At 40.8% G+C, this 22,651-nt stretch overlaps 1 protein-coding gene across 2 annotated transcripts; it reads left to right on the top strand.

The window, feature by feature from the left end:
• Window positions 1-1,427: 1,427 nt before the first annotated feature.
• cacng8b (calcium channel, voltage-dependent, gamma subunit 8b) lies at window positions 1,428-20,991 on the top strand. 2 transcript variants are annotated; one of them, XM_051406129.1, is made up of 6 exons: window positions 1,428-1,952; window positions 11,166-11,452; window positions 12,238-12,462; window positions 16,608-16,691; window positions 17,579-17,719; window positions 18,343-20,991. In XM_051406129.1, exons 3-6 carry the CDS (start codon window positions 12,240-12,242, stop codon window positions 19,140-19,142), a joined length of 1,248 nt encoding a protein of 415 aa, XP_051262089.1. In that variant the 5' UTR covers window positions 1,428-1,952; window positions 11,166-11,452; window positions 12,238-12,239; the 3' UTR covers window positions 19,143-20,991. The 2 variants fall into 2 exon arrangements, with proteins under 2 accessions (XP_051262089.1, XP_051262088.1); XM_051406128.1 differs by having other exon boundaries at window positions 11,163-11,452.
• The last annotated feature ends 1,660 nt before the right edge of the window (window positions 20,992-22,651 follow it).

Raw genomic sequence — 22,651 nt, 5'->3', positions numbered from 1 at the left:
CAGAGAGTTAGAGTGAGAGGTGGTACATTAGGAAGTCAAACATCAAACATCCACAGGTCAATAAAACTAAAAAAGAGTGAGCACTCAGCTGTCTGACTTCCAGGACTGTGTGTGTGTGTGTGTGTGTGTGTGTGTGTGTGTGTGTGTGTGTGTGTGTGTGTGTGTGTGTGTGTGTGCATCTCTCCTGATGAATGAAGCCTGACTGCTGGTGTAAACAATTGAGATTAAATTGTGACTTGTGGTTGTTGTGTGGCCACTTTTCTGTAATAACGTGTATTTCACTGTGTGGGTTTTGTGTGTGGGTGTGTGTGTGTGTGTGTGTGTGTGTGTGTGTGTGTGTGTGTGTGTGTGTGTGTGTGTGTGTGGGTGTGTGTGTGTGTGTGCGTGCAGGCCTGTGTGTGTATTTGCTTCTGTCTGTTTCTTTTGTTTGTCTGTGTGTGTGTGTGTGTGTGTGTGTGTGTGTGTGTGTGTGGCAGTGTGGGTTGAGTGGATCTCTCTTTTCACCATCACCATTACTGCATGAAAGACCTGTCACTCTGTATTAGCTCTCTCCAGCTCTCCCTCACCCCTTTCTGTGTGTTTGTGTGTATGTGTGTGTGTGTGTGAGAGAGAGAGAGAGAGAGAGAGAGAGAGAGAGAGAGAGAGAGAGAGAGAGAGAGAGAGGGTGAACTGGGCAGCATAGCCATTTTAAAGCTATTGAAGGTCATTGTCCGCTCAGTTTTGTACATCCTAACCGCTGCATGCGACCTGCAGCTCAGGCATTGGCTCCATTTTTATAGATCTGTGGATGACATAATTTAGTCTATATTACAAACAGCAGAGATCCCTCATCACTGAAGTCATTGGACTAAATAATTATGGCAATGATAGTCAATTATCACAATTATTATACAACCCCTGCTGAGTTTCTGTCTATATAGATACATAAATATTGACCTGTAGATATTTGACTCCATGATTTAACACACACACACACACACACACACACACACACACACACACACACACACTCTCTCTCTCTCTCTCTCTCTCTCTCTCTCTCTCTCTCTGCAGGGCTGCGCTCGTGCTGCATTTCCCAGAACTACCAGCGCGGCCCTCATCATCATCATCATCATCACCACAGAGGAAAAGTGTCCCACTGGCGCTCCATCGAGTCGCTCTCCAGCAAAATAAAAAAATATATATATCGACATCAATAACACACACACACACACACACACACACACATATATATAACCTGGTCATGGCTAATAGGCTACTTACAAACGCACAGCCATGCGCGCGCGGCACACGCTCCAATAAGCACATCCAGACCAATTCCCTCAATATGGGAGAGAGAGAGAGAGAGAGAGAGAGAGAGAGGGGGAGGGGGATGAGGAGAAAGAAGGGGGAGGTGGTGGGGGGTTAAACCTTCGCCGTGATCCTGTAGCAGAACATACTGTAGCAGATTTCATCTTGTGTCGATTCTGACATTATCCGTCATCATGCACATCACTGAGGAGTTTTTGGTGGGATGCGACAAGTTGCTTGCGTCGGGCTCAGTGTGGGAGAAATAGATAGAGGAGCAGACAGGCAGGCGCGAGCGCTCGTCCAAACCGGAGGGGAGGGGGGGAAGAGACGCATTCTCCCCGAGTACACACAAGCAGCGGCCACATCCTCTGTAGACAAATCCGTGTTCAGTGACGTGTTTTGTATTAGCCTTTTTTTTATGTGCATGTTCAACCCTTTTACATCACTGGGTGATTTTAAATTTTTATCAGGAATTGAGACACACAGCGCTTCTTATTGCCATCAACTCTAATCATCCCCTTTCTATTTATTTATTTTTTTTGCCTCGATCGACCCGTTATTTAGCCCATCCGCCGTCCCCCCTTTTTTCCCTCCATCTCCTTCTCTCTGGGAGTGCGACGCGCTGCGAATCTCTCAAATAAAAAATAAAAAGAAGCCTGCAGGTAAGACCTCTCTCCGAGCTTATTTTAATGATTATAATTACACTGTGTCACTGTTGTTGTTGTTTTTTACTTTGCAGCTTAATGGATCACTGTTCATCCAGTGTAATTTACACGCCACATTGATTTGTTTCACGTTGCCTGCAACTTAGCCCACTACTGACAGTGTAGGCTACTGAATTTACAGGGGAAAAAAATAATGATAATCATTCTCAGACTTCTGCCACCTCTCTGATTAAATACTGAATGATCATTTTCCCACCTATTTCCGCGGGCCTATAATTAGCGACTGCAACGTCTATTATGCAAATGAAACCCTTATAATAGCTCGTTTGAAGCTCTTTCTGCATCCGCACCGCAGGTGTTGGGACTAAAATATCTGTTGTATGTGCTGAAATGGGTCGGCTACTTATCCAACAATCAGGAGTTATTTCTGTGTCTTAATGGGTGATTTGTGTCCCAGTCCACTGAGTTTTCTCTGTACCGGCCGCTTGATGCTAGGCGTCCATTTTCCACCGTGTAGCCTATGCAGGCAGGGTGATGTGTGTAGCTTACTCTATTAATGAATGCACCGCAGTCCGCATCACTATACTTGAGCTTTTGCACGCTCTCAGCCCCGTAGCTCCGTGCTTGTAGCATATGAGTCTAATCAGTGGTCAGCACAGCTTCTGCAGCTGGACTCCTCACAGTGCAAGGCCAGCATCTTAGCTTCATGTTGGACCTGGGCCACATCATGTTATCTGATGCGTTATGAGATTCATTTTCTATTCAGCCCACTGTCTCCTCTCACTGGCCAACCTGTGCTCTGACAGATCCAGAGGTAAAGGGCACCAAACATCTGGCACCCTATCAATCATTCATTTTTCATCACAGCTCAGATCACATCTGGGCTAAAGGTGGAATGAAATGTCTTGAATTGGAGTGTGCACTGCAGCATTCAGGAGTTACCGTGCTCTGTCAAAAAACACGGTAGTGAGTTATTGTATCTGTCTCTGCTGGGGCTGCAGCCTATTGACAGGTGCAGGTGCAGCTCTGAATGTTTCCTCAGAGAAACATTTGATGTGAAATAACCAAATGTGGCCACTTGCAGTTAATAGCACAAGCTATTTCCCCACTGAGCTGAGCTTTTGATTTAGGTGCTGCATCTCTTCAGGAAGGGGGACTGGCCTTTCCTTTTTAAAGTGTTCATCAGCACCTGCTCCTTTATGGCTGTGATGCAGATGCAACTTCTGCAGCTCTCACTTGATGTGTCACCGGGACTTTGGAAGTTAAACTTTTTGTTCTTTACATCATCACACTCAATATGTGGGTAGTTATTGATAGTTAAATGGTAGTTTTTGTTTATTTAATTGTAAATAAATGCGATTAGGTTATAGTTAATTGTAGATTAGAACCCTAATTGCACAATTAATTCATTGCCATTCTGTACAACTCAGACACATTATAAAACGTGGAGTTCATTTAAATCACTTTTCCTGACAGTATAAATTATAAGTTTACACACTGTTGCACCTTAAAGGGCATGTTGGGCAAAATGAATGGCAACAATACATTAAAACATTTTCCAAACAGTGACGAGTAATTTTTTTCACCGTGGTGCTGCTGTTGACTGCTCACCTCTCCATCAATGATCAGTGAATCTTTCAGTGAGGTGTGGCTGCCCCGCCGTCTGTTGGTCACACCCCCTCAGCCCCTCCACCTCCCACGTGGTAAACAGCGTCTGTACTAAGTGTGTGTGGCCTTGATGATTGTCTCTGTGGATTTTGGATTACTTTCAAAACCCCTCAGCCGGCTGCTGTTTACGCTGTAAGGTGACTCATTGCAGTCAATACTAGCCCACACAGGCTGTAGTTGTTTTTTAGCGCCGGCCAAATCATAATCATCTAATACACGAGCGGTGCAGAACAATCGGAAAGAACTGTAACTCCTGAATGTTTCCACTTGTTTTTTGTTCTTTCCTTTTTTACCATTATTTCAGAGCTGGTTGGGTGGTCAGGTCTGTTCATCTCCTTCTCACTCTCCGTTTCTCTCTGAGGAGAAGAAATTCTGCAATGGTCATCACATCTGTCATGTAGCTATTGTTAGAGGATCAATGCCTTTTCGTGATGGTCTACAGCGAGAATTCACAATGTTCCCTCTTCTCTTCAGACGGGGACTCAGGAGGAAGCCCAGTATTGTATGAGAGGAACAGACACAGATACTTTAATTTAAAGATGATCTCAGAGTCCGATAACAGGTCTGATTATCAAAATATCACAGTTCAAGCACATGTAACGTCTAAGTGAAGGGAATTTAAACCTATGATTGTATCTAAAGGAGTAAAGGAGGAAAATCAAACAATGGCTGCTTTTGCTGATTCAACTACATTGCTTATAATTCCAGTGAGCAGAGGCTTTAATCCGAAACTTTCTAATTGACTCCTGTCTCAATGGCTGTGACCCATGTATCAATTAACCTCCAGCTTTGGTGTTTTTAAGTGTTTCTCTTAGGTTAGCGCAGCCTCTGAGAGCAGGGTTGTAAGAGCCTGTGATTGAACCATATTGTGTCAGTGATGTATTGTTTGCAACCTGCCTGTGCAGAGGCATGCAGCGTGAACACACAGCAGACACACAGTTAGCATGTCTGACAGGCAAGCATGCTCACTGGACTGGAGGTACACAACATGGGACCTGTGACCAAAGCCTCTTCACTCATTACAACAACAGGCTGTGGTGTGTATGTGTGTGTAAGAGAGAGAGAGAGAGAGAGAGAGAGAGAGAGAGAGAGAGAGAGAGAGAGAGAAAGAGAGAGAGAGAGAGAGAAAGAGAGAGAGAGAGTCTCAGGTGTGTATACAGTATTAAAAAAATAAAGTTAATCAAATCCTTCATCAGCATTTTTACCATTTAAAGCACTTATGCCAAATAATTTATGTGACTGAGATTCCTCCAATCTGAGTAACAGAGTACATCTGCATATCACTTTGATATTTAGCTCATGAATAAGCAAATAAATAAATCAATGGCATACCCATGAACCTGTCAGAATTGACAGATTAATTAAATCTATATATATATATATATATATATATATATATATATATATATATATATAATCTTTTTAAATGACATTTCACAGTCTTCCTCAGCATTAGGAGCTTGGTCAGTGTTCATTTGTCATAAACTACATTCACTAATGAAGACCTTGAGATGTGGTTAAAAGCCAATGAAAAAGCCAGTTAGTGGACCTTGAGTTGAAGGAACACTTTGAGAAACATACTTTGTTGCTGAGCGTTGTGAATGAAAAGATCGATACCACTTCTTATCTGTACCCTAAATGTTAAGCTAGATCCTGCAATTAGCTTAGCTTAGCTTAGCATAAAGACTGGAAACAAGGGGAATCAGAGAGCCAAAGCTTTGCCTGAAGGTAACAACTTTAAAACTCACAAATTAATAGCTCATTTGTTTAAGGTACAAAAACTGAAATGTAGAAACCACAGGTTGTGTTTTTTACAGGGAGCTATGTGGTGGAACAATTTCCTGACAATACAAGACTCCAGGAAGTCACTGCGCCCGGCCAAGAAATATAAAACTAGAGCCAGATGGTAGCTGGCTTAGCTTGGCATAAAGACTGAGAGTGGTATCTTGTTGTCCTTTCTTAACATACAAAGCAAATAAGCGTATTTCCCCAAATGTCTTAATATTAGTTTAATTTTTGGTTGCTGTGTTTTTGTTTATTTTTTTGCTTCACACCAACAACTCATTCATTTATATTATTTAGTCATTTATCAAGCAAAACCGCCAAACATTTGCTGGTTAAAGCTTCTCAATTATGAGGCTTTGCTGTTTATAAATTGACTATGTTTGGGTATTGGATTGTTGGTCATACAAGCAAGCAATTTTAGATTATTTACAGACTAAATTATTAATCGTTAATGAAAGGAATGATTAGTTGCAGCCGTACTATCTGTATTAAGGACCACTTTCAAAGCTTTTTTGCTCAGATGTGATATCTGCAAATATTTACACCTCTCCCGAGTTAATTTCTTTTTCCTCTGCTGCATTTTTATAGCAGGATAATAAACCAACAACACGCTTATTTATGCAAATTTAAAGGGCCATCTTGAGTCAAATCTGCTGTCATAGAGTACTCTACTCAGTGAATCGGAGTGTCTTTATGCATGTGCATGGTTGCACGTGCGCATGTGTTTAAGCATATGTTCATGGGTTCATGAGCGTCAGGTCATCCAGAGACACTTTATTTTGGGAGCCTCTTAGACCAAGGTGTTACTGTCACTGTCTCCTCAGGCTGTTCTGCTCAGACAGGCAGAGACTTGGTCACATGCAGTCTGAGGATCTTGGTTGGACTCTTTACATGGGCTTAATGGCAATTCTGCTACGCTTTGAAGTGCCTTTTAAACATGACCTATTTTATGATTTTATTGTCATCATTTTGACAGTTGTGGGGGTTTGAGGCTGCATATGTGCTTGCATGCCAAAGGTTTGTTTGCGTGTTCATCTTTTTCTGTGCACCTGCGTGTGTGTCTGTGCTGGCATGCATGTGGAGATATAAATGTGTGTGTGCGTGTGCCAGCTGTGGGAACTCAGCAACGAGCTCAGGTGTGTAGCTTTTTCTCATGATTAAGGAGAGAAATCATCTCAGCTACCAAGAGTCACTGCTCTGAATATTTAGGCATGTTTTCTTAATGTTCACTGCTGCCATCAAGCACTCAGAATAGAATATGCTGCTTGTATTTTTAGAGCTGTCATCATAAGTAGGCCTAGTGTATTTTTTTCTTCTGGTCAAGCAATCAGCATTGGCTTATGTCATTTTCACAAACTACAGTCCTGTTATATTTCCTCTCCTTGACATGCAACAGTCAATGTGACTCCCTGTGGGATCACTGTTGTGTATCTACACTGAAACTATTCCCACATGCCCACACAGGACCATTGCCTTTCACATGTGTGGAAAAACTTATTACAGTTGTCATCATTTATTCAACAAGCAGTTTGGTAGTTGATTTATGCAATGAATAGCTAATGGAGCAGCTGCTACAAAATTCAAATCTCCTGTGTGATTTATGGCTGCATTATTGGAGCCACAACTCATTGGGTGTGCTTATATTTTATACGAGGTATTCTGTCATGCTGCGAATGAGTCATGCAGGTAGATCTGATTACATCTGAAGTTTTCTGACAAGTGAGGGCCTGGTCCCATAATGGTCCCTGTGGTAGCTAGCTCCCAAAGCTAAGCTCTTGGCCTTTGTTGCTGCAGTACATCCTGCTGCAGCTAACTAGCCTCTGGCTGGCCCAGAGTCCTATGAGTGTTGCAGACATACTATAAAAGCAAATGGTAAGCTCAGAGTTATAGAAAAAAGAGAGCAAAAGCAACTGTACAGCTACTGTATAACAATTATTGAGGTGGTGATTGGGGCTGAACCTTAGTTTGTTCAAAGAGTACTGCACAGATTTAGCATTGCTCTCCTATGACATTGTGAGACTGTTAAAAAAAAAGGTATCGATGCAGAAGAACCAGAAATATCACCTTATGTTCAGAGACAAAGTTTTTTGAAACACTACATTTATGTAACGTGGTGGAGTTACAAGTATGTGGTTGGGGGGTGGATGTACAAAGAGCAGGACTGTCACACCACAGTCTGGGGTTTGCGTACTGACTCCTGCAAACAAAACATTTTGTTTAAGGTTAGGAATGATTGTGATTGCAGTTAAATATTAATAAATGTTATGTCTCAAGCTACTGCTGACTCTTGAATAATGCTGTAGTCAGTACGTGTGGATAGTATGACAAGATTGCCTATTTTGGTGGAAAACATTTAATGCATTGTCAGTGAACATTTTACTGATTTTTACGACTTACCAGGTACATTAATTAACAACTTTTCCCTATTATGTTAATAGAAACTGTATTCAGTCTGCATTACGTTTCCCTCTGAACGTACAGATTAGTTGTATAGAAACGTAATTTCCAGGAGACAGGGCTGTTTTTATTCCATGCTTTCTTTTTTCTTGTAAAAACCTAGTGCCTACATTACCCACAAAGCGACTTAACTGCCGACAGTTTGGTCGAAGATTTGGGTGTGTTATGCTAGCAGTGGGTAATGTAGCCTCAAGATGCTATAGCCTCAAGCGGAGGTGATAAACTGGCTATGGATGTGTTTTCAACCGACGTTTCCTCAAGTGACATCACATCTGCAATTTATCAGACATTTTGTAGAAAGGTTGTTTACAATTAACCCTAACTCTTTAACTGATGACCACAACATGTCAGAATAATAAAACACTGTTGAATTGGTACAACTTGTTACCCAAATTTAAACAATAATATCTTAAAGAAACAAATGTTCACATCAATAAAACTCTGATACAGAGACATAAGGGTTATCCTCTGCATGTATTCATTAACTACATTAAAAAGAAAGAATGAAATAAAGATAGAAAAGATAGACTACTCTACAGCCAAAAGAAAAATGAATACCCCTTTCTAATAATTTTTGAACAGTCCCTTAGTCTAACCCATTTGGGTAAACTCTCACACTTTCTTTCTTTTTTCTTGCCTTCTTGTTCTTTCACGCTCTCTTGCTCTCATTCCCCTCGTTCCCCTCTTTCTTAATTATTGGTGGAGAATAGAAATTACAGATAATTAAATGACAATTATGATCTCCTACACAGGGGAGTTTTTGCTAAGGGGAATAACTTAGTAGGTTATTGTTAAGGTCATTCATTAAATACTGGAGTCAAAGACCATACACACACACACACACACACATGCACACACACACACACACACACACACACACACACGCACACACACACATACCCACACACACACACACACACACGTTAGATACTGCATTTTTAGGCCTTAGAGATAGTGTAATCCCTTCTGGACGTGTATTTTCCTCAGGGAGAGGCAGTATGTTGATAGGGTTGGAAGGTCATACTACACACACAGACACACACAGGCATACACAACCACGTTTACTTGTTTGCTTGCACATATGAACCCACAATGTATAAATAAACCACACAGTGGTGGTGTCATTTGACAGTTTACATAATAAGCAGCCTGAACGCAGAGATACGAGGCTAACTGTCTAACTGAGGGGAGCTGAGGGGAACATTACTGGGATTCAATAAGATTGGACTAGACCCATCCTCAGATGCACTGGAGAGGAAATGTGCACACACACACACACAAACACACAAAACACACACATACAACACACCATCTCTCCTTCTGTCTCTGAGGCAGCTCTGTTTTGGGTCTCACAATGCAAACAGGATGTAACCTATTTTGATCACGGTGCCATATTGCATCATCAAATATTAACAGACTTGACTGCACTGCATTATGTCTGCTAAATAACGTTTGTTAAATAATGTGTGCTGCTTTATCACATTCTTGTATTTTTTTCTTTTTTCTTAATTCATCGAGAAAAGACGCCGACTGAGGGGTTACTTCTCGTTGTCTCTTCAGTAACTGATGCCGTGTTGTCTTTATTCGAGTATGTTTGTGAGTGCACGTGCACGTGTGCGTGCATCCGGGAGCATCTGTGTCGCTGTGGTCACACACAAATCTATTGATAGAGCATTAGCGCACTGGTCTGTCTGTCTGTCTGTCTGGGTTTCAGAGTCAACACTCATGCTAGTGATTTGAAATATTCCCCCTCATTTCTGCCTCTTTCTTCCCCATCTCTGTCCTCTCTCTGCTTTGCTCTCTCTGCCTCTTTCTCCCTCTATCTCTTGCCTGCCCCTCTCCTCCCCCCCTCACTCTATGCTGATCCAGACTTTGGAATTCAATGTTGCTATGGTAACAATGTCGGGTTGGTCCTCTCTGCCTCCCCCTCTTGCTCCTCTTATTCAGGCTAGATGCAGTACAACTCGCTCTGGAGTCATTCTGTCTTTAGCCTGTAATACTGTCACTTCTATAATTACTCTAATCTGTATTAACACCATTCCAATATGGATCTACAGCATTTAAATAAAGCGCCTGTTGTATGAAACGTAGACATGATTGGTTTATACAACCGACAGAAAATTCATCTGCAACTGTTTCTGTAATGGATCAATCATTTAACATATTTTTCAAGCAGTAAGACTAAGAATGAGGTTACAGTTAAGTACGGTGATTGTTTCAGCTAAATGCTTTTCAGCACAATACACCATGTCCAGCTAAGGCTGATGGGAATGTCATTTGTTTTGCAGATATTTAATAATATTTAAGTATAAGACAAAGTGTAATTTTGACTTGATGATGGCGCTAGATGAAAAGTCAGGGGATCACCAAAGATAAATCCATTAAGCCTCTGAAGACCATGAATGTTAAATATTATGTTTCAGTCTGACAGGCCGACATTGAGCCATGTAGCTAGCATCACTAAAAATAGAAATAAAAATCCCCTAGTTCATCTTCTCAATTGCGGGGAATCACCGCTTTAAATTTAAATTGAACATTTTGACGTTTTGGACTGTTGCTTGGATAAAATAATTTTGGGTGGAAGGGGCCGGTATTCACAATTTTATAGACCAGATGGTTAGTTGATTGATGGTAAAAATGTATTCTCATTCATTCAACCTTCATTTATACAGGGTGGTCGATGGAAACAGTTCTCTCTCTCTTTTGCATGGGCGTCCTGTGTGCAAATGACAAAACAATCAAATGCAAAAAATCTGTATTATTTTTATTAAATCATTACTTTCATCATCAGTTGATTTTTTATAAATCTTTTGTCTATAAAATATCTCTTGATATTGGTGTCAACCCAAAGAGAATGCTGGAACTAGATAGTATTTGGTATATTTGCTTGAAAATTATTTAAACAATTCATTATCACAATAGCTAGTCATTTTTTGTCAATCACTAGTTGAACTGAATAATTGTTTCAGCTCTAAAATGTATAACAAACTAACTATTAATAAAAGATGAGGTTAAAATTGAGAGAGAGTCAAACAGGCCTCAAATCAGCATTAAATAAAAACGGAACAAAATAATATGGGATAAAACAATTATCAGAATAACAATAATGAAAATAATCAATAGTTGTAGCCCTGATAGATTATACTTCTAATTATATACTATTTACACTCTTTGGAATGAAAAATATTGAACATATGTTTGGTTTTTTTTTGTCATTATGCCTCTTCTCTTTTTATCTGTAAATGTCATGCCCTAATACTACTAAATAAACTAATGATTGTTTTATTTTATGTGCAGCAGCAGCAGAGCTGTGACCATGGTGCAAGTTTTCTGCTAACACAGGACGGACAGAGAGTCCAAGGCACAACCTCCACCAGCAACAACTTGAGAAGGAAAGAAAGAAAGAAAGAAAGAGAGAGAGAGCAAGAGAAAGAGGCAAAAGAGAGAAAACGAGCGCAAGAAGGAGAGAGGGGAGCGGGTGAAAACAGTCGATGGATGCTGTCCGGATTGAGGGGACAGCACGTTCTTCACTGACGAGGAAAAGAAAGATTTCAAAATTGAGTCGAAGGATAGAAACTCGCCGTCAGGTAAGTCTTAACTTTTTCAGTCTTTTCTTTGTCAGTATCAGTGTTATCAGCAAAGAGAAACTTGAACATTGTAGAGTTAAAGGCCACTGAGGCAACTCTATGGCTCTCACACATGCATGAGCCAGTGTGACGAACTGTAAGTGAATGATGCTGTTTGTGTGAGAGCGTACATGCATGTTTTGTATGTAAAAGACGCGCCCACTTTGGCCGCATAATAAAGACTTTAACAGGTACAAGGTGATCTCATATTAAATCTGCTATGTGATAGTGTGTGTTAGTGTGTATGTGTGCGTTGGTGTTTGTGTATTCATCTCCAGCCCTGCTGATTCTGAGGGGGAGAACAGTGTCAGGGTCATGAATATGGAGTACACTGAGATTGGGAGGGTGTGATCTGTTGTGTTTCACATCAATTCTGTCTTGTTAAGCGGAGTCAGCAGAGTCATCCAACTCTCCTCCAAGGACACATCATACAGCCACTTATGCACCTCCCACATCCGCCTAGTCCTCGCTCTCGTCTTTTCTCATCGCCTCCCTCTTTCCCTCCTACCAGCACCCCTCACCTCCTCTTGCCCCTCATCATCTCACCTGAATGTTAGCTGCCTTTTTCAATAAACTGCGCGGTGTGTATGATTGTAAACACTGCTTGGTGATTCCATTCCACCTTGTTCTCAAAACTCCACAATAAATGTTTTTTGGGCCACATTTGTTTTTCTTTTGTACTCCTAACGTCCGTCCTTTTCCTCTTCTCCCTCTCTTCCTCCTCCTCCAATCTTTTTTCTCTGAAGGCATGGTGTGTGAGAAGGGGATCCAGATCCTTCTCACCACCGTGGGGGCATTCGCTGCCTTCGGCCTGATGACGGTGGCAATAGGGACGGACTACTGGCTGTACTCCCGTGCCCTCATCTGCAATAGCACAGCCAACGTCACCCAGGATGACCCCCATAACAAGGACAAGAAGGATCCTGGGGCACTCACCCACTCTGGACTGTGGAGGATATGCTGCCTGGAAGGTAAAGAAGAAGTTATGGGAGACATTTTGGTTGTATGGGTTGGATATGAACCGATGTGGGCGCATGCGGGAACAAGTTTGCTGTTAATCTCAGTGAAAACGGTGCAGGGAAAGCTGATACATGACGACACAGCTCTGGTTACTTTCTAGCCATTTAATGTGGATCCAAATCTAGTCAGACTACACCTTCTTTCCTTCAGGACTTGAAGGGACTCGAGGTTGAGCAGGAAAAATAAAGCGGAGTGGAGATTAAAGGAATAGGCCGACATTTTGGAAAATGTGCTTATTTGCCTTCTTGCTGAAAGTTAGATGAGAAGATTGAAACTATAAATATGAAGCTAAAGTCAGCAGCCAGTTAGCTTAGCATAAAGACTGAGGAAGAAACTGTCCAAAGGTAACAAAATCCACCTAGCACCTTTATAGCTCACTAACCAACATGTTATAGTCTATTTGTTCAATCGGTACAAAAAGAAAACTGAAGTGTAAAAATGACAATATGTGAATTCACAAGTGGTAAAATCCCAGACAGAGCCCCTTCTTTGTGCTAAGCTAAGCTACATGTAGACATAAGAGTGGTATCAATCAATCTCTTCTAACTCTCAACAAAGTGAATTAAGCATATTTCTCACAATATCAAACTGTTCCTTCAAGTGTTCTTTCTAGTCTTTAATTTTCCTCTGTCAGGTTAGAGGGAGTGGGTCATATTTCTCCCCTTTTTCCTGCAGAATAAATCAGATTGAGCACACATTAATGTAGAGATTTCTGTATTTAGACTGTGTTGCAATCACAAACTATTGTCTTTTTGCCTCTGCTGTGATTTGACAATTTAATACTCACACTCACACTCGACTGTGTGGCACTAAACACTGGAGGTAGTGAGGAATCCAACTAAAGTCATCAGCTTCAACTAAACTGAACTCATTACAGTGGAATAAAAACCTTGTATCTCTTGGCTACGTCAAAGCTTTTATGTGAAAACAGATATATATATATATTTTTTTTTAATTGAGTTGTTTTGTAAACATGTAGAACACCAAGACTGAAGTTCAGCGGTATCAGCCTTTCATTTGACTTTAGGACTCTGCTGCAGCGTTTCATTGTAATATCAGTCATCATTATTAACATCAACATATACACATTCCATTTGTATTTGTTAGACCGTGCTCTAGTGGCTTGAAACAATTTTGCATAATTGCAATATAATTACATGATAGTGAAGCGTAACCCTCACTCAAAATAATCCATTAATCATTGTGTTTGATTCAAGCTGCAGTAATTTAATTCAAGGGCTAAAACAAAAGGCCCACGTTCACCCCGGCGCCCGTCGACTTCTCACTCCAAGTGACAGAAGCTACAGAAACTGGCAGTGGCCATCTCTCAATCTTCAGTTTGTCACTGCAACACAAGCTGCTAATTCATTATGTATTGCTCTGCCTGGCTGACACTCAACAGTAAAGGCTGGGATGGAGTTAACAGTGAAGCAGCTACAGCCAAAGGGGTGGTGTGAGTTAGTGATCTGTGCCTTTGCTCACATACAGACTTCTGTCTCCAGGAAAACCTCTTGGCTCTCCTTATAAAGCATCCGCGGCCCATCCTGGGCTTGGTCATTGTACAAAGCTAATTTGTCCTCATCTCTAAGCTTCCTGATAGCAAAGCAGCCAATTAGAGATAAGCTCTAGCCCTTGCAGCACTGCTGCAGTGCACCCCCACCCACTCCCTCCATTGCCTCACTCTTTCAGTTTCTCCACTTGCTATCCCTCTGTCTCACTCCCCCAAACATTATATTTAATCTTTCACTGGTTTCTCTCCTTCTTCCCTTCCTTAGAGTTTCCTCTCTTTCAGTCTTTTCTCCCATATTGTGGTGCAGTAAAGCTGACAGTGTCTTGGCATGGCTTAGAGGTCAAGTATCCTTGATGTCTGTGGAGTATTCAGCCAAGATAGATGCTCAGTAGTCGTGCAGTGATGCAGTGAGGTGTAGCTGGAGTGGAAATGCAGGACATGCTAGCTCTAAAAGATTTATGCCTGTGGGTGGGTGGCACATTATGCTGTGGATAGAGATGTGTCCTGTCCTCCTCTCTAGCTCTTCTGAAAGTTTACTGAAGGTTGGGTTGCACTGAATTACCTGTCAATGATTACTTTTTTTATTTGTAGGGCTTCTTGTTCATAGAGCTCAGAAGTTCCCAATTCACTCACTGATCTTCATCAGTACTGAGCGCCAATGTGTTCATTGAATTGATTATGGACTAAATGTTATTTACTATAATGTAATACTATACATTATATAAAAGTGGATATTGGTACAACACATTTTTCATACAACTGAACTGTTAATGTTGAGTTCAATGTAAGTTCACATTTGTACCACTTGGATTGTCATAAGCTCAACCATATGTTACTGATATCAGTTACTTTTAGCTAACCATTCTAACAATTTATCAATTAGTTTTAGCTTTCTGTTCAACTATTTATGAATGTATACTTCATATAACTGTTTTAATTGTTTATCCATTGCATTGCTATTACTTGTAACAGTTTTTTTCTTTTCTGCTAGCGTGCTATTTTTCACACACTCTCAAACGCAACATGTGTTAAAGCTGAAAACTCAGTATCTGGATTATTGTTGTGTTTTTTTGTAGTTGTTATTTTTTTAATTAGTTGAGCCACTCATTGTTCCACACACCCTCTGTCAACTGCAGAAGGACCCCCTTAATGATATAGCACATAAAGTTGGGAGGATGACAAAGAACAAGCCAGATAATACAGCCAGTAGGCTATAATTTTATGTCCTGTAATGAAGAGCTGGAATGGGTGCAAGGTAGTCATTCAGGGAATCAGTAATTCTTCCAGCAAAAATGTGCTTCTAGATTGATTGATTGATTGATTTAAAAAAAAAAAAAAGTATTATCAAGTGTCCTGCACCATTCTGTGGTGCCCAACCCATGTGGGCTTACAGGACAATAGACAGCAACAATAGGCAGAATGGTCACATGACAAATCATAATGTACAGTTGCACAAATTAAAAAAGAGAACATTTCATAAGGTTCATTTTCCGTGACCAGAATATATGTTGGATACAGAGCTCTCTGTCTAAATTCCCATGCATTTTCTATAAAACTTGCTAAAACTAAAATCTCCAAACTCAACATTTCACCATCAGAAAACCAAAACTAATCAGGGTTCTTCAGCTGGATATTTTCATACAGTTTGGTTCCTCAAGTTATTGTTCACAGGACAGTGAAACAGAAAAGGAAATTCATCCTCAGCAACACCAATTTAGAAGTTGGAGGAAATCTTCTGAAAATGACCGCTTACACTAATGTCTTAAAGCCTTGAATGTCACCTGATGCAAAAGTTTAGAGAGGAAGAAGGTGAGCAAAGAACAGAAATCCAGGAAATCTTACGGGATGTCAAGTGGTGCAGATAACTATGTAAAAAGACTAAGGCAGTCTATTGATGAATTAAAGAATAAATGTATTGTTCAAACATGGGCCATAAATGCCACCTGATACAGCCTGAAGTCTGTTGAGTCTGTGTCTGAGGGTGATAACACCGTCATTATCCTTGTGGCTCAACTGACGTCCCGTCCCTTTGTACCTCCATCTGTTTCTTTTCAGACCAACCTGTGGAAATATAAGAGCTGTGAAAAAGAGACCAGTTCACCCCACATCTGTCCGTCTCTCCCTCCGTCTGTGTCTCTTCATTCCATCACTTCCATTCATCTTTCTCACAATCCACCCATCAGCAACAATGGTGTGCTGTCATCATCGTGCGTGCATCCCTCCGTTCATCTGTCTGTCTACATGCAAGACCCCGACGGGTAGTTATCTGTCTGCCTGTGTGTCTGCATACTTGTATGTATTTACGTGTGTGAGTGTGTACTGTATGGATGTGATGTTACTAACTTGCATTTAGAGGAACCATTAACCTTTGTTTTGTTCCTATCAGTATGTTGAAGTGTATCCTCCAGCACATATTCTTTGATTCACAAAAGAGACTTCCAAACAAATATATGACTGTGTTCGGGTGTCAGTCAGTTTGTCCCTCAGGAGGATATTTGCTGTTCTCTTTTCTTAAGGCTACAGTTATGAGTTCCTGTCTTTTGTTGTGCCTGGTCACTTCTGTTGACTTCTTTTCTCATATCTCAGGAGTAAAGAGAGGAGTGTGTTCTCAGATCAACCACTTCCCAGAAGATGCAGACTTTGACCATGACGGGGCAGAGTACGTCCTACGTAAGTCAACACCGGCATTACTAGACATGGATGATGAATGAGAGAGAGACCTGGTTATGAAGTGGAGAAAGAAAGGCCTGAAGTTAAGAAAAAAGAATTGAAAATTACCTTTCATTACTTTTTAAGCTTGGTGGTTTTATTGCTAATTCATCAGAAGATTCTCTCTGCAAGAAATAAACATGCAACAATGTGTGCAGAAAATCAGAGGAGATGGGGTGCCCTAGTTCGTGCTCAGTGCCCTGCAGTGATGTCTTTCTGTTCTATGATAGGCTACGTGAGCCCGTGCATACATAAAGAAAAGCTTGTGTTCTGTTTACAATGTTGCAGAGGCATTTTGCTGGCATTTAGGTGGCATTTTCTCTCCCATGGCCTAGTTGTCCTAGATGAGAGAGGACTACAAGTGTGTGTGTGTGTGTGTGTGTGTGTGTGTGTGTGTGTGCGCGCGTGTGGTTGGCAGACCTGCTGAAAGCTCTGAAGGCCACATGGGAAGGGTTTGATTCAATCGTGTGTCTAGAACTGAGTGATTAATTTCCTCACTGAGTATTATGTGTATATTTCACTGTTTTTTGCTTTGTCCAGACCTGGGTTGAGTAGTAAAGTACTTGTTTTACTCAACTAACTAACATTTGGTGTCACCTGTGATTACCGTGGTAACAGCAAGCACAGCAAACTACTATTTAGAGAGGTAATTACAAAATGTAAATACATTGAAAGGCAAAAAGATTATAACCATAAATAGGATCAAAAACTGTGTTTGCTTTAATAAAAAAACATAAAGATTATAACTCCAAAACAATGCAGATATCTTCACAGAATGGCTTTTCACACATATCTATACTTCTCCTTTCTTGTTTTTGGTGTTGACCATTTTTCTCTCCTCTGTTTAGGGGTAGTCAGGGCTTCCAACATCTTCCCGATCCTCAGTGCCATCCTGCTGCTGATGGGAGGGGTTTGTATCGCTGCTAGTCGTTTCTATAAGAGCAAAAGGAACATCATCCTGGGGGCAGGAATTCTCTTTGTGGCTGCAGGTAACTTAAGAATTTTGTATGTATTTGGAGCTATACAGTAGGAATGTAAAGATATATCACGAGCCAGTTAGATTGCAATACAAATATGTGAAGATGCAAATCAGTGAGATATCAGGCAGATATTAGGCACAAAGACTGTTTCACTTTTACAAAGAAAAGCAAATATGCATTGTTTTGCACATTTTATACCCAAATTCAGGAATAAAAGAGGTTCTATAATTTAATATAGAAAATATAAATCATAATCTTTTTCAGTCATCATTTTTTTTAAATCTCATTTTGTTAGAAAAATATTGAAAATCGTATCGTGAATTGTTTTAAATTTTGTGAGCATCGTCACATCCAGAATGTGTACATATATGTTTTTGCTTGTATGAGAGGTGCTCTGGAGAATATTACTCGCCCTAACAGTTTTTATGCTTTGTTTGGGAGTGTCAAGTTGTGTGTAGTCTATTCTGTCAGTTTAATAGAGGTTTTTACATCGAACCCTCATCTTGCCAGTTGTCTTTGTTGAGAATGTCACAAATCATCATGTCAAACAAATTTGTTTATTAGTACTGTAAGTTGGTCTGTCTGAGTTTATTTAGCTCTTTTGTAAATACCGTATTTCTGTGCTCTCTCAGGTCTGAGTAACATAATTGGTGTGATCGTGTACATCTCGGCTGCACTGGGGGACATCTCTCCTAAGAAGGACGAGGATAAGAAGTGGCAGTACTCCTACGGTTGGTCCTTTTACTTTGGGGGCTTGTCCTTCATCATGGCTGAGATGGTGGGCGTGCTGGCTGTCAACATCTACATTGAGAAGAACAAGGAGCTGCGCTGCCGCTCACGCACCGACATTTTCAAGAGCACCACTCACGCAATGCTCCGCCTGCCCAGCTACCGCTTCCGCCGCCGCTCCCGCTCCTCGTCCCGCTCCACTGACCCCTCCCGCTCCCGAGACCCCTCACCTGTAGGGGGAGGTGGGGGCAAGAACTTCGGCCTGCCTCCCTCTGCGCTGCTTTCCCAGGGCCCCATCTCAGTGTCCACTTTACCAAACCCTCACTCTCGCTCCCACACGGCCCTGGCTGGAGGCGACATCTCCCTCTACACGTTGTCACGCGACCCCAAACTGGGGGGTTTACCGCCCATGTATGGAACGGTGGACAGGGCCACACTCTACCAGCTCCACAACTGCTTCCCAAAGGATGGAGGTGGAGGTGGAGGGGTGATGATGAGTGGTACACTTCCCTCGCTTAAGTCCCACAACCCTTCCAATTCTTCCAACTCCAATGCGCCGATGCCCAACTCAGTGGGCTCCGGCCCTCCACCCTTCACCTCGTCCACTGTAGATAGGGAGCGAGGGATGGGGACTCTGGACAGGCTGAAGGGAGACAGGGAGAGCAACTCTAACACCCTCAATAGGAAGACAACACCTGTGTAGAGAGAGGGTGTGAGAGGGGGAGGCGAGAAGGAAGGGAGAGAAGGAGGATGAGTAGTAAGAGGGAAGATAGAAAGGGGCTCTGTGTTTGTGTGGCTCAGAAGAAATACATAGAAAGACAGACAGATAGGTGAAATGCTATATCTCTCCCTTCATGTTCACTGTTATTTAGTCTACTCAATCTCACTGAGAACAAAAAGAAGATGAGTAATAACAGAGTGATAATAACAACAACAATGAACTTTCACAATAAAACTATTTTGATATTTTAATGTGCTAGAAATGATTTATTTTGTTAATGATCAAAAACGCAATTAACCTTGGGCTATTATGAAAATGTTTCACATATTTTTTTGTGCAATATTACTGCTAATTTAACCAGATCATCATTAATGTAAAATTGTTGTTGTGATTATTCTTAGCGTTATTACAGGCTAGCCGTATTTGCAAACACTATAGTTTGGAATGAAAATTTAATTTTCATGTTATTTTCACTCTAATTTTAGATCTCGACGACTTTTACTGTGAATTTCTTCCATGCAGAGCCACTGGGACTGTCAGTGAGCTGTGTGTAACCGTGTCAAAGTGTCAAGCATGAGTGTGCACAATATGTGGGAGAATGTGGGCCTGTATTATTTTTTTTTTAACCCCCATATTATATAATTTTCATTTATAACATGAAGTCAGATTTGAATACTGTAAATTGTCTTCCAATATTGATACTGAAAGAAATGCAACAATAATGTGAGTGACTGATACAACTGTCCAACTTCATTATCGTTATTATGAGTCTGAGTTTTCTATGGGCCTCTGTTAGTCTTATTTCCATTCTAATCAGTGTTAACAGTAGTACTTGTAGCTATAGTCGTGTTGAAGATGTTTGTTCTTGGGCATTAACAGAAACCTCTGACTGGAGGAAGCAGAAAAAAGAGACATAGAATAATACATTTGTACAGATTCAGGTAAAGGTTACTGCCTGAGCAGAAAAACAAAATACCTAATCATTTTTTTCTATGAAGAGTCCCAAAGTGAGACATGCAACTCATCATTTTCAGTGGCAAAAAAATACAATATGTATATGTGGGTTGAGAGGGTTTAAAAAACACTATAGAGAAAAACTTTTGAAAAGATACATGTACATTGTAATTACGCATACATATATTTGTAAAGTCTATAGATATGTTTTTTCGGGACCACTGTTCAAACTGGGTATGCATTTTGGGCAAGTTTGGCTGAAGTGTTTTGTTCCCGGTGCCCTCCCTGGACTCTTGTTGGGTGGTTTTCATCCGCCAACCCTGCGCCGCCATACTTGCCCCCGCCCCCTTGCCCATATTTGGTCACATGATCAGTGTTCCCCTAATTTATCACACCGATAACAGATTCACCACAGAGACGACATCTTAACCTCCCCAAAGATTCTTTTCACTGTGCTTCCCCTGTGACCGCTGACTCCGGAGTCTGAACTCTGACCTGATCTGTTTATGTTGATGAGAATGTAAACACATGTAAACATCCTCCTTTCCCCCTCCCCTCCCCACTCTCTCTTCTAAACTGTCCCGAGTGACTGCAGATCCGGGTTGAAACCATGGACACACCGCTACATGATATAATGAAGAAACAAAACAAAACAACCAGACGCTTCCAGATTCTCTACGTTTTCATTTCTTTGATTTCATTTCAGAAAAAGAATAATGTGATAAAACTGCACACAGATAGCATTTATGTGGGCAATATGAATAGTATGTAGTTGAGAATAGATATATCTAGACAAATGATTATGGTTTATCTAAATGTGTGATAAACTTAAACACTGTATTGCACGAAGTTTATAAAAAAAACAATAACAGACATATTCACAGACTGCTGTCTTTTGTTTCTTTTTTGCTAAGATATAAGAGTGGAGCTTCTTCTGAAGTGCAGAGTGAACATATACCTGTATTCCTTAAAAGTATCTGTAGATGTAACAATGTTGGAAGAAGTATTCAGATCCTTAAAGGGGTTATAATATTTTTAAAATGACAATGCATCTAATGACAGACAACAATGGGTTGCTCGTAGTGATGAACATACATACATATGAATCTACAGCTTCCTTCACCTTTACACAGCTTTAAAGTGAGTTTCAGCTCATTGGCAGTAACTTTACATAGTGGAGCATTTAGCAGCTAAAGAGCCACATATTTCCCAAAGGAGTTGGCAGAGGCCAGAAACACGACTCCAAATGCTAATGTTGCTCCGTCACTGCTGGATGACAAGCAACTCATTCCTAACTAGTTGAAAGGTCTAAAGGTGACGATGTGTCAACGTTATGGTCACTGCTTGCTTCCTCTAGCCCCAAGTGCCCCCCCCAAAAAAAAAAAATATTGTAGGTTTAAGTAAAAAATAGTCCTGCACCTAAAATGTAACTTTAAAGAACCACTGGGTAATCAAGCATGTAGGAGAAACAACAGTGGCAATGAAACAAGCAAAAAACCCAGCAGGCCAGTGTTTCGTTTGTCCGTTCTGGGTCACTATACAAACGTGGTAGTTCAATATAATGGCCTTTGTGGAAGTAGATAAAATCTGCCAAAACATGTCCTCCTAAATGTTACACACTGGACCCCTAAAGTCAGTCCTCCGCTCAAAAATGTGTTTTCCTCATTTTTACTTCACTCAGATGTTTGAGCTTCACTGTGCAGAATGAGGATTGTGCAGATTTTAGAGGGATGTTTTCACATTCATCTGCTGAAGGAGGAGGTTTTTATGTGTTCATCTTAACTGTGTTGAAGGCATGTTATATTATGAAATCACTGATCATATCTCTTACATGTAAAATCTTAAAAAGTAGCTATAGCTGTCAGATAAATGCAAAGTAAAAAGCAATATTTCCCTCTGAAATGTAGAAGAGTGTAAGTACAAAGTAAAGTAACTTGTGACTTTGCACCACTGGACTATATCACACATACTGTTTGTCATTAGTGAGCAAACATTTCTCTTAGTAGTTACTCAAGCTCAACGTCTTGGCGTGCTGTGATCCTAAAAAGACTCCGACCTTTCCTGTCAGCCCAAATATATGGGTAGTGCCAGATGGGCGGTATTTGCCAAATAGGATAATGAGAAAAGCAACTGAAAGTTAATTCAGTATACTTTTCTGTGACCAGTGCCCTACCTGAGCTCATCTTTTTTTCAATGATGGGCCCATCTGGTACCTCATGCATGTTTTTGCATGAACAATTACAAAATACTGTCACGGTCTGCTCTGGCCCCCTCAGGCCGGCTGGGCAGGAGATAAGAGATGATACTTCAGAGGGAAGATAGATAGATAGATAGATAGATAGATAGATAGATAGATAGATAGATAGATAGATAGATAGATAGATAGATAGATAGATAGATAGATAGATAGATAGATAGATAGATAGATAGATAGATAGATAGATAGATAGATAGATAGATAGATAGATAGATAGATAGATAGATCGTCAAGTATTTAAAAACACAAGTGCTGACACAGCCTTGTGGAGCTCCAGTAA

This window comes from Dicentrarchus labrax, unplaced genomic scaffold (genome assembly GCF_905237075.1).
Source record: "Dicentrarchus labrax unplaced genomic scaffold, dlabrax2021, whole genome shotgun sequence".
Lineage (NCBI taxonomy): Eukaryota > Metazoa > Chordata > Actinopteri > Moronidae > Dicentrarchus > Dicentrarchus labrax.
Note: the sequence above shows the minus strand (reverse complement) of the source record. Positions and strands in the feature narration are given on the sequence as shown.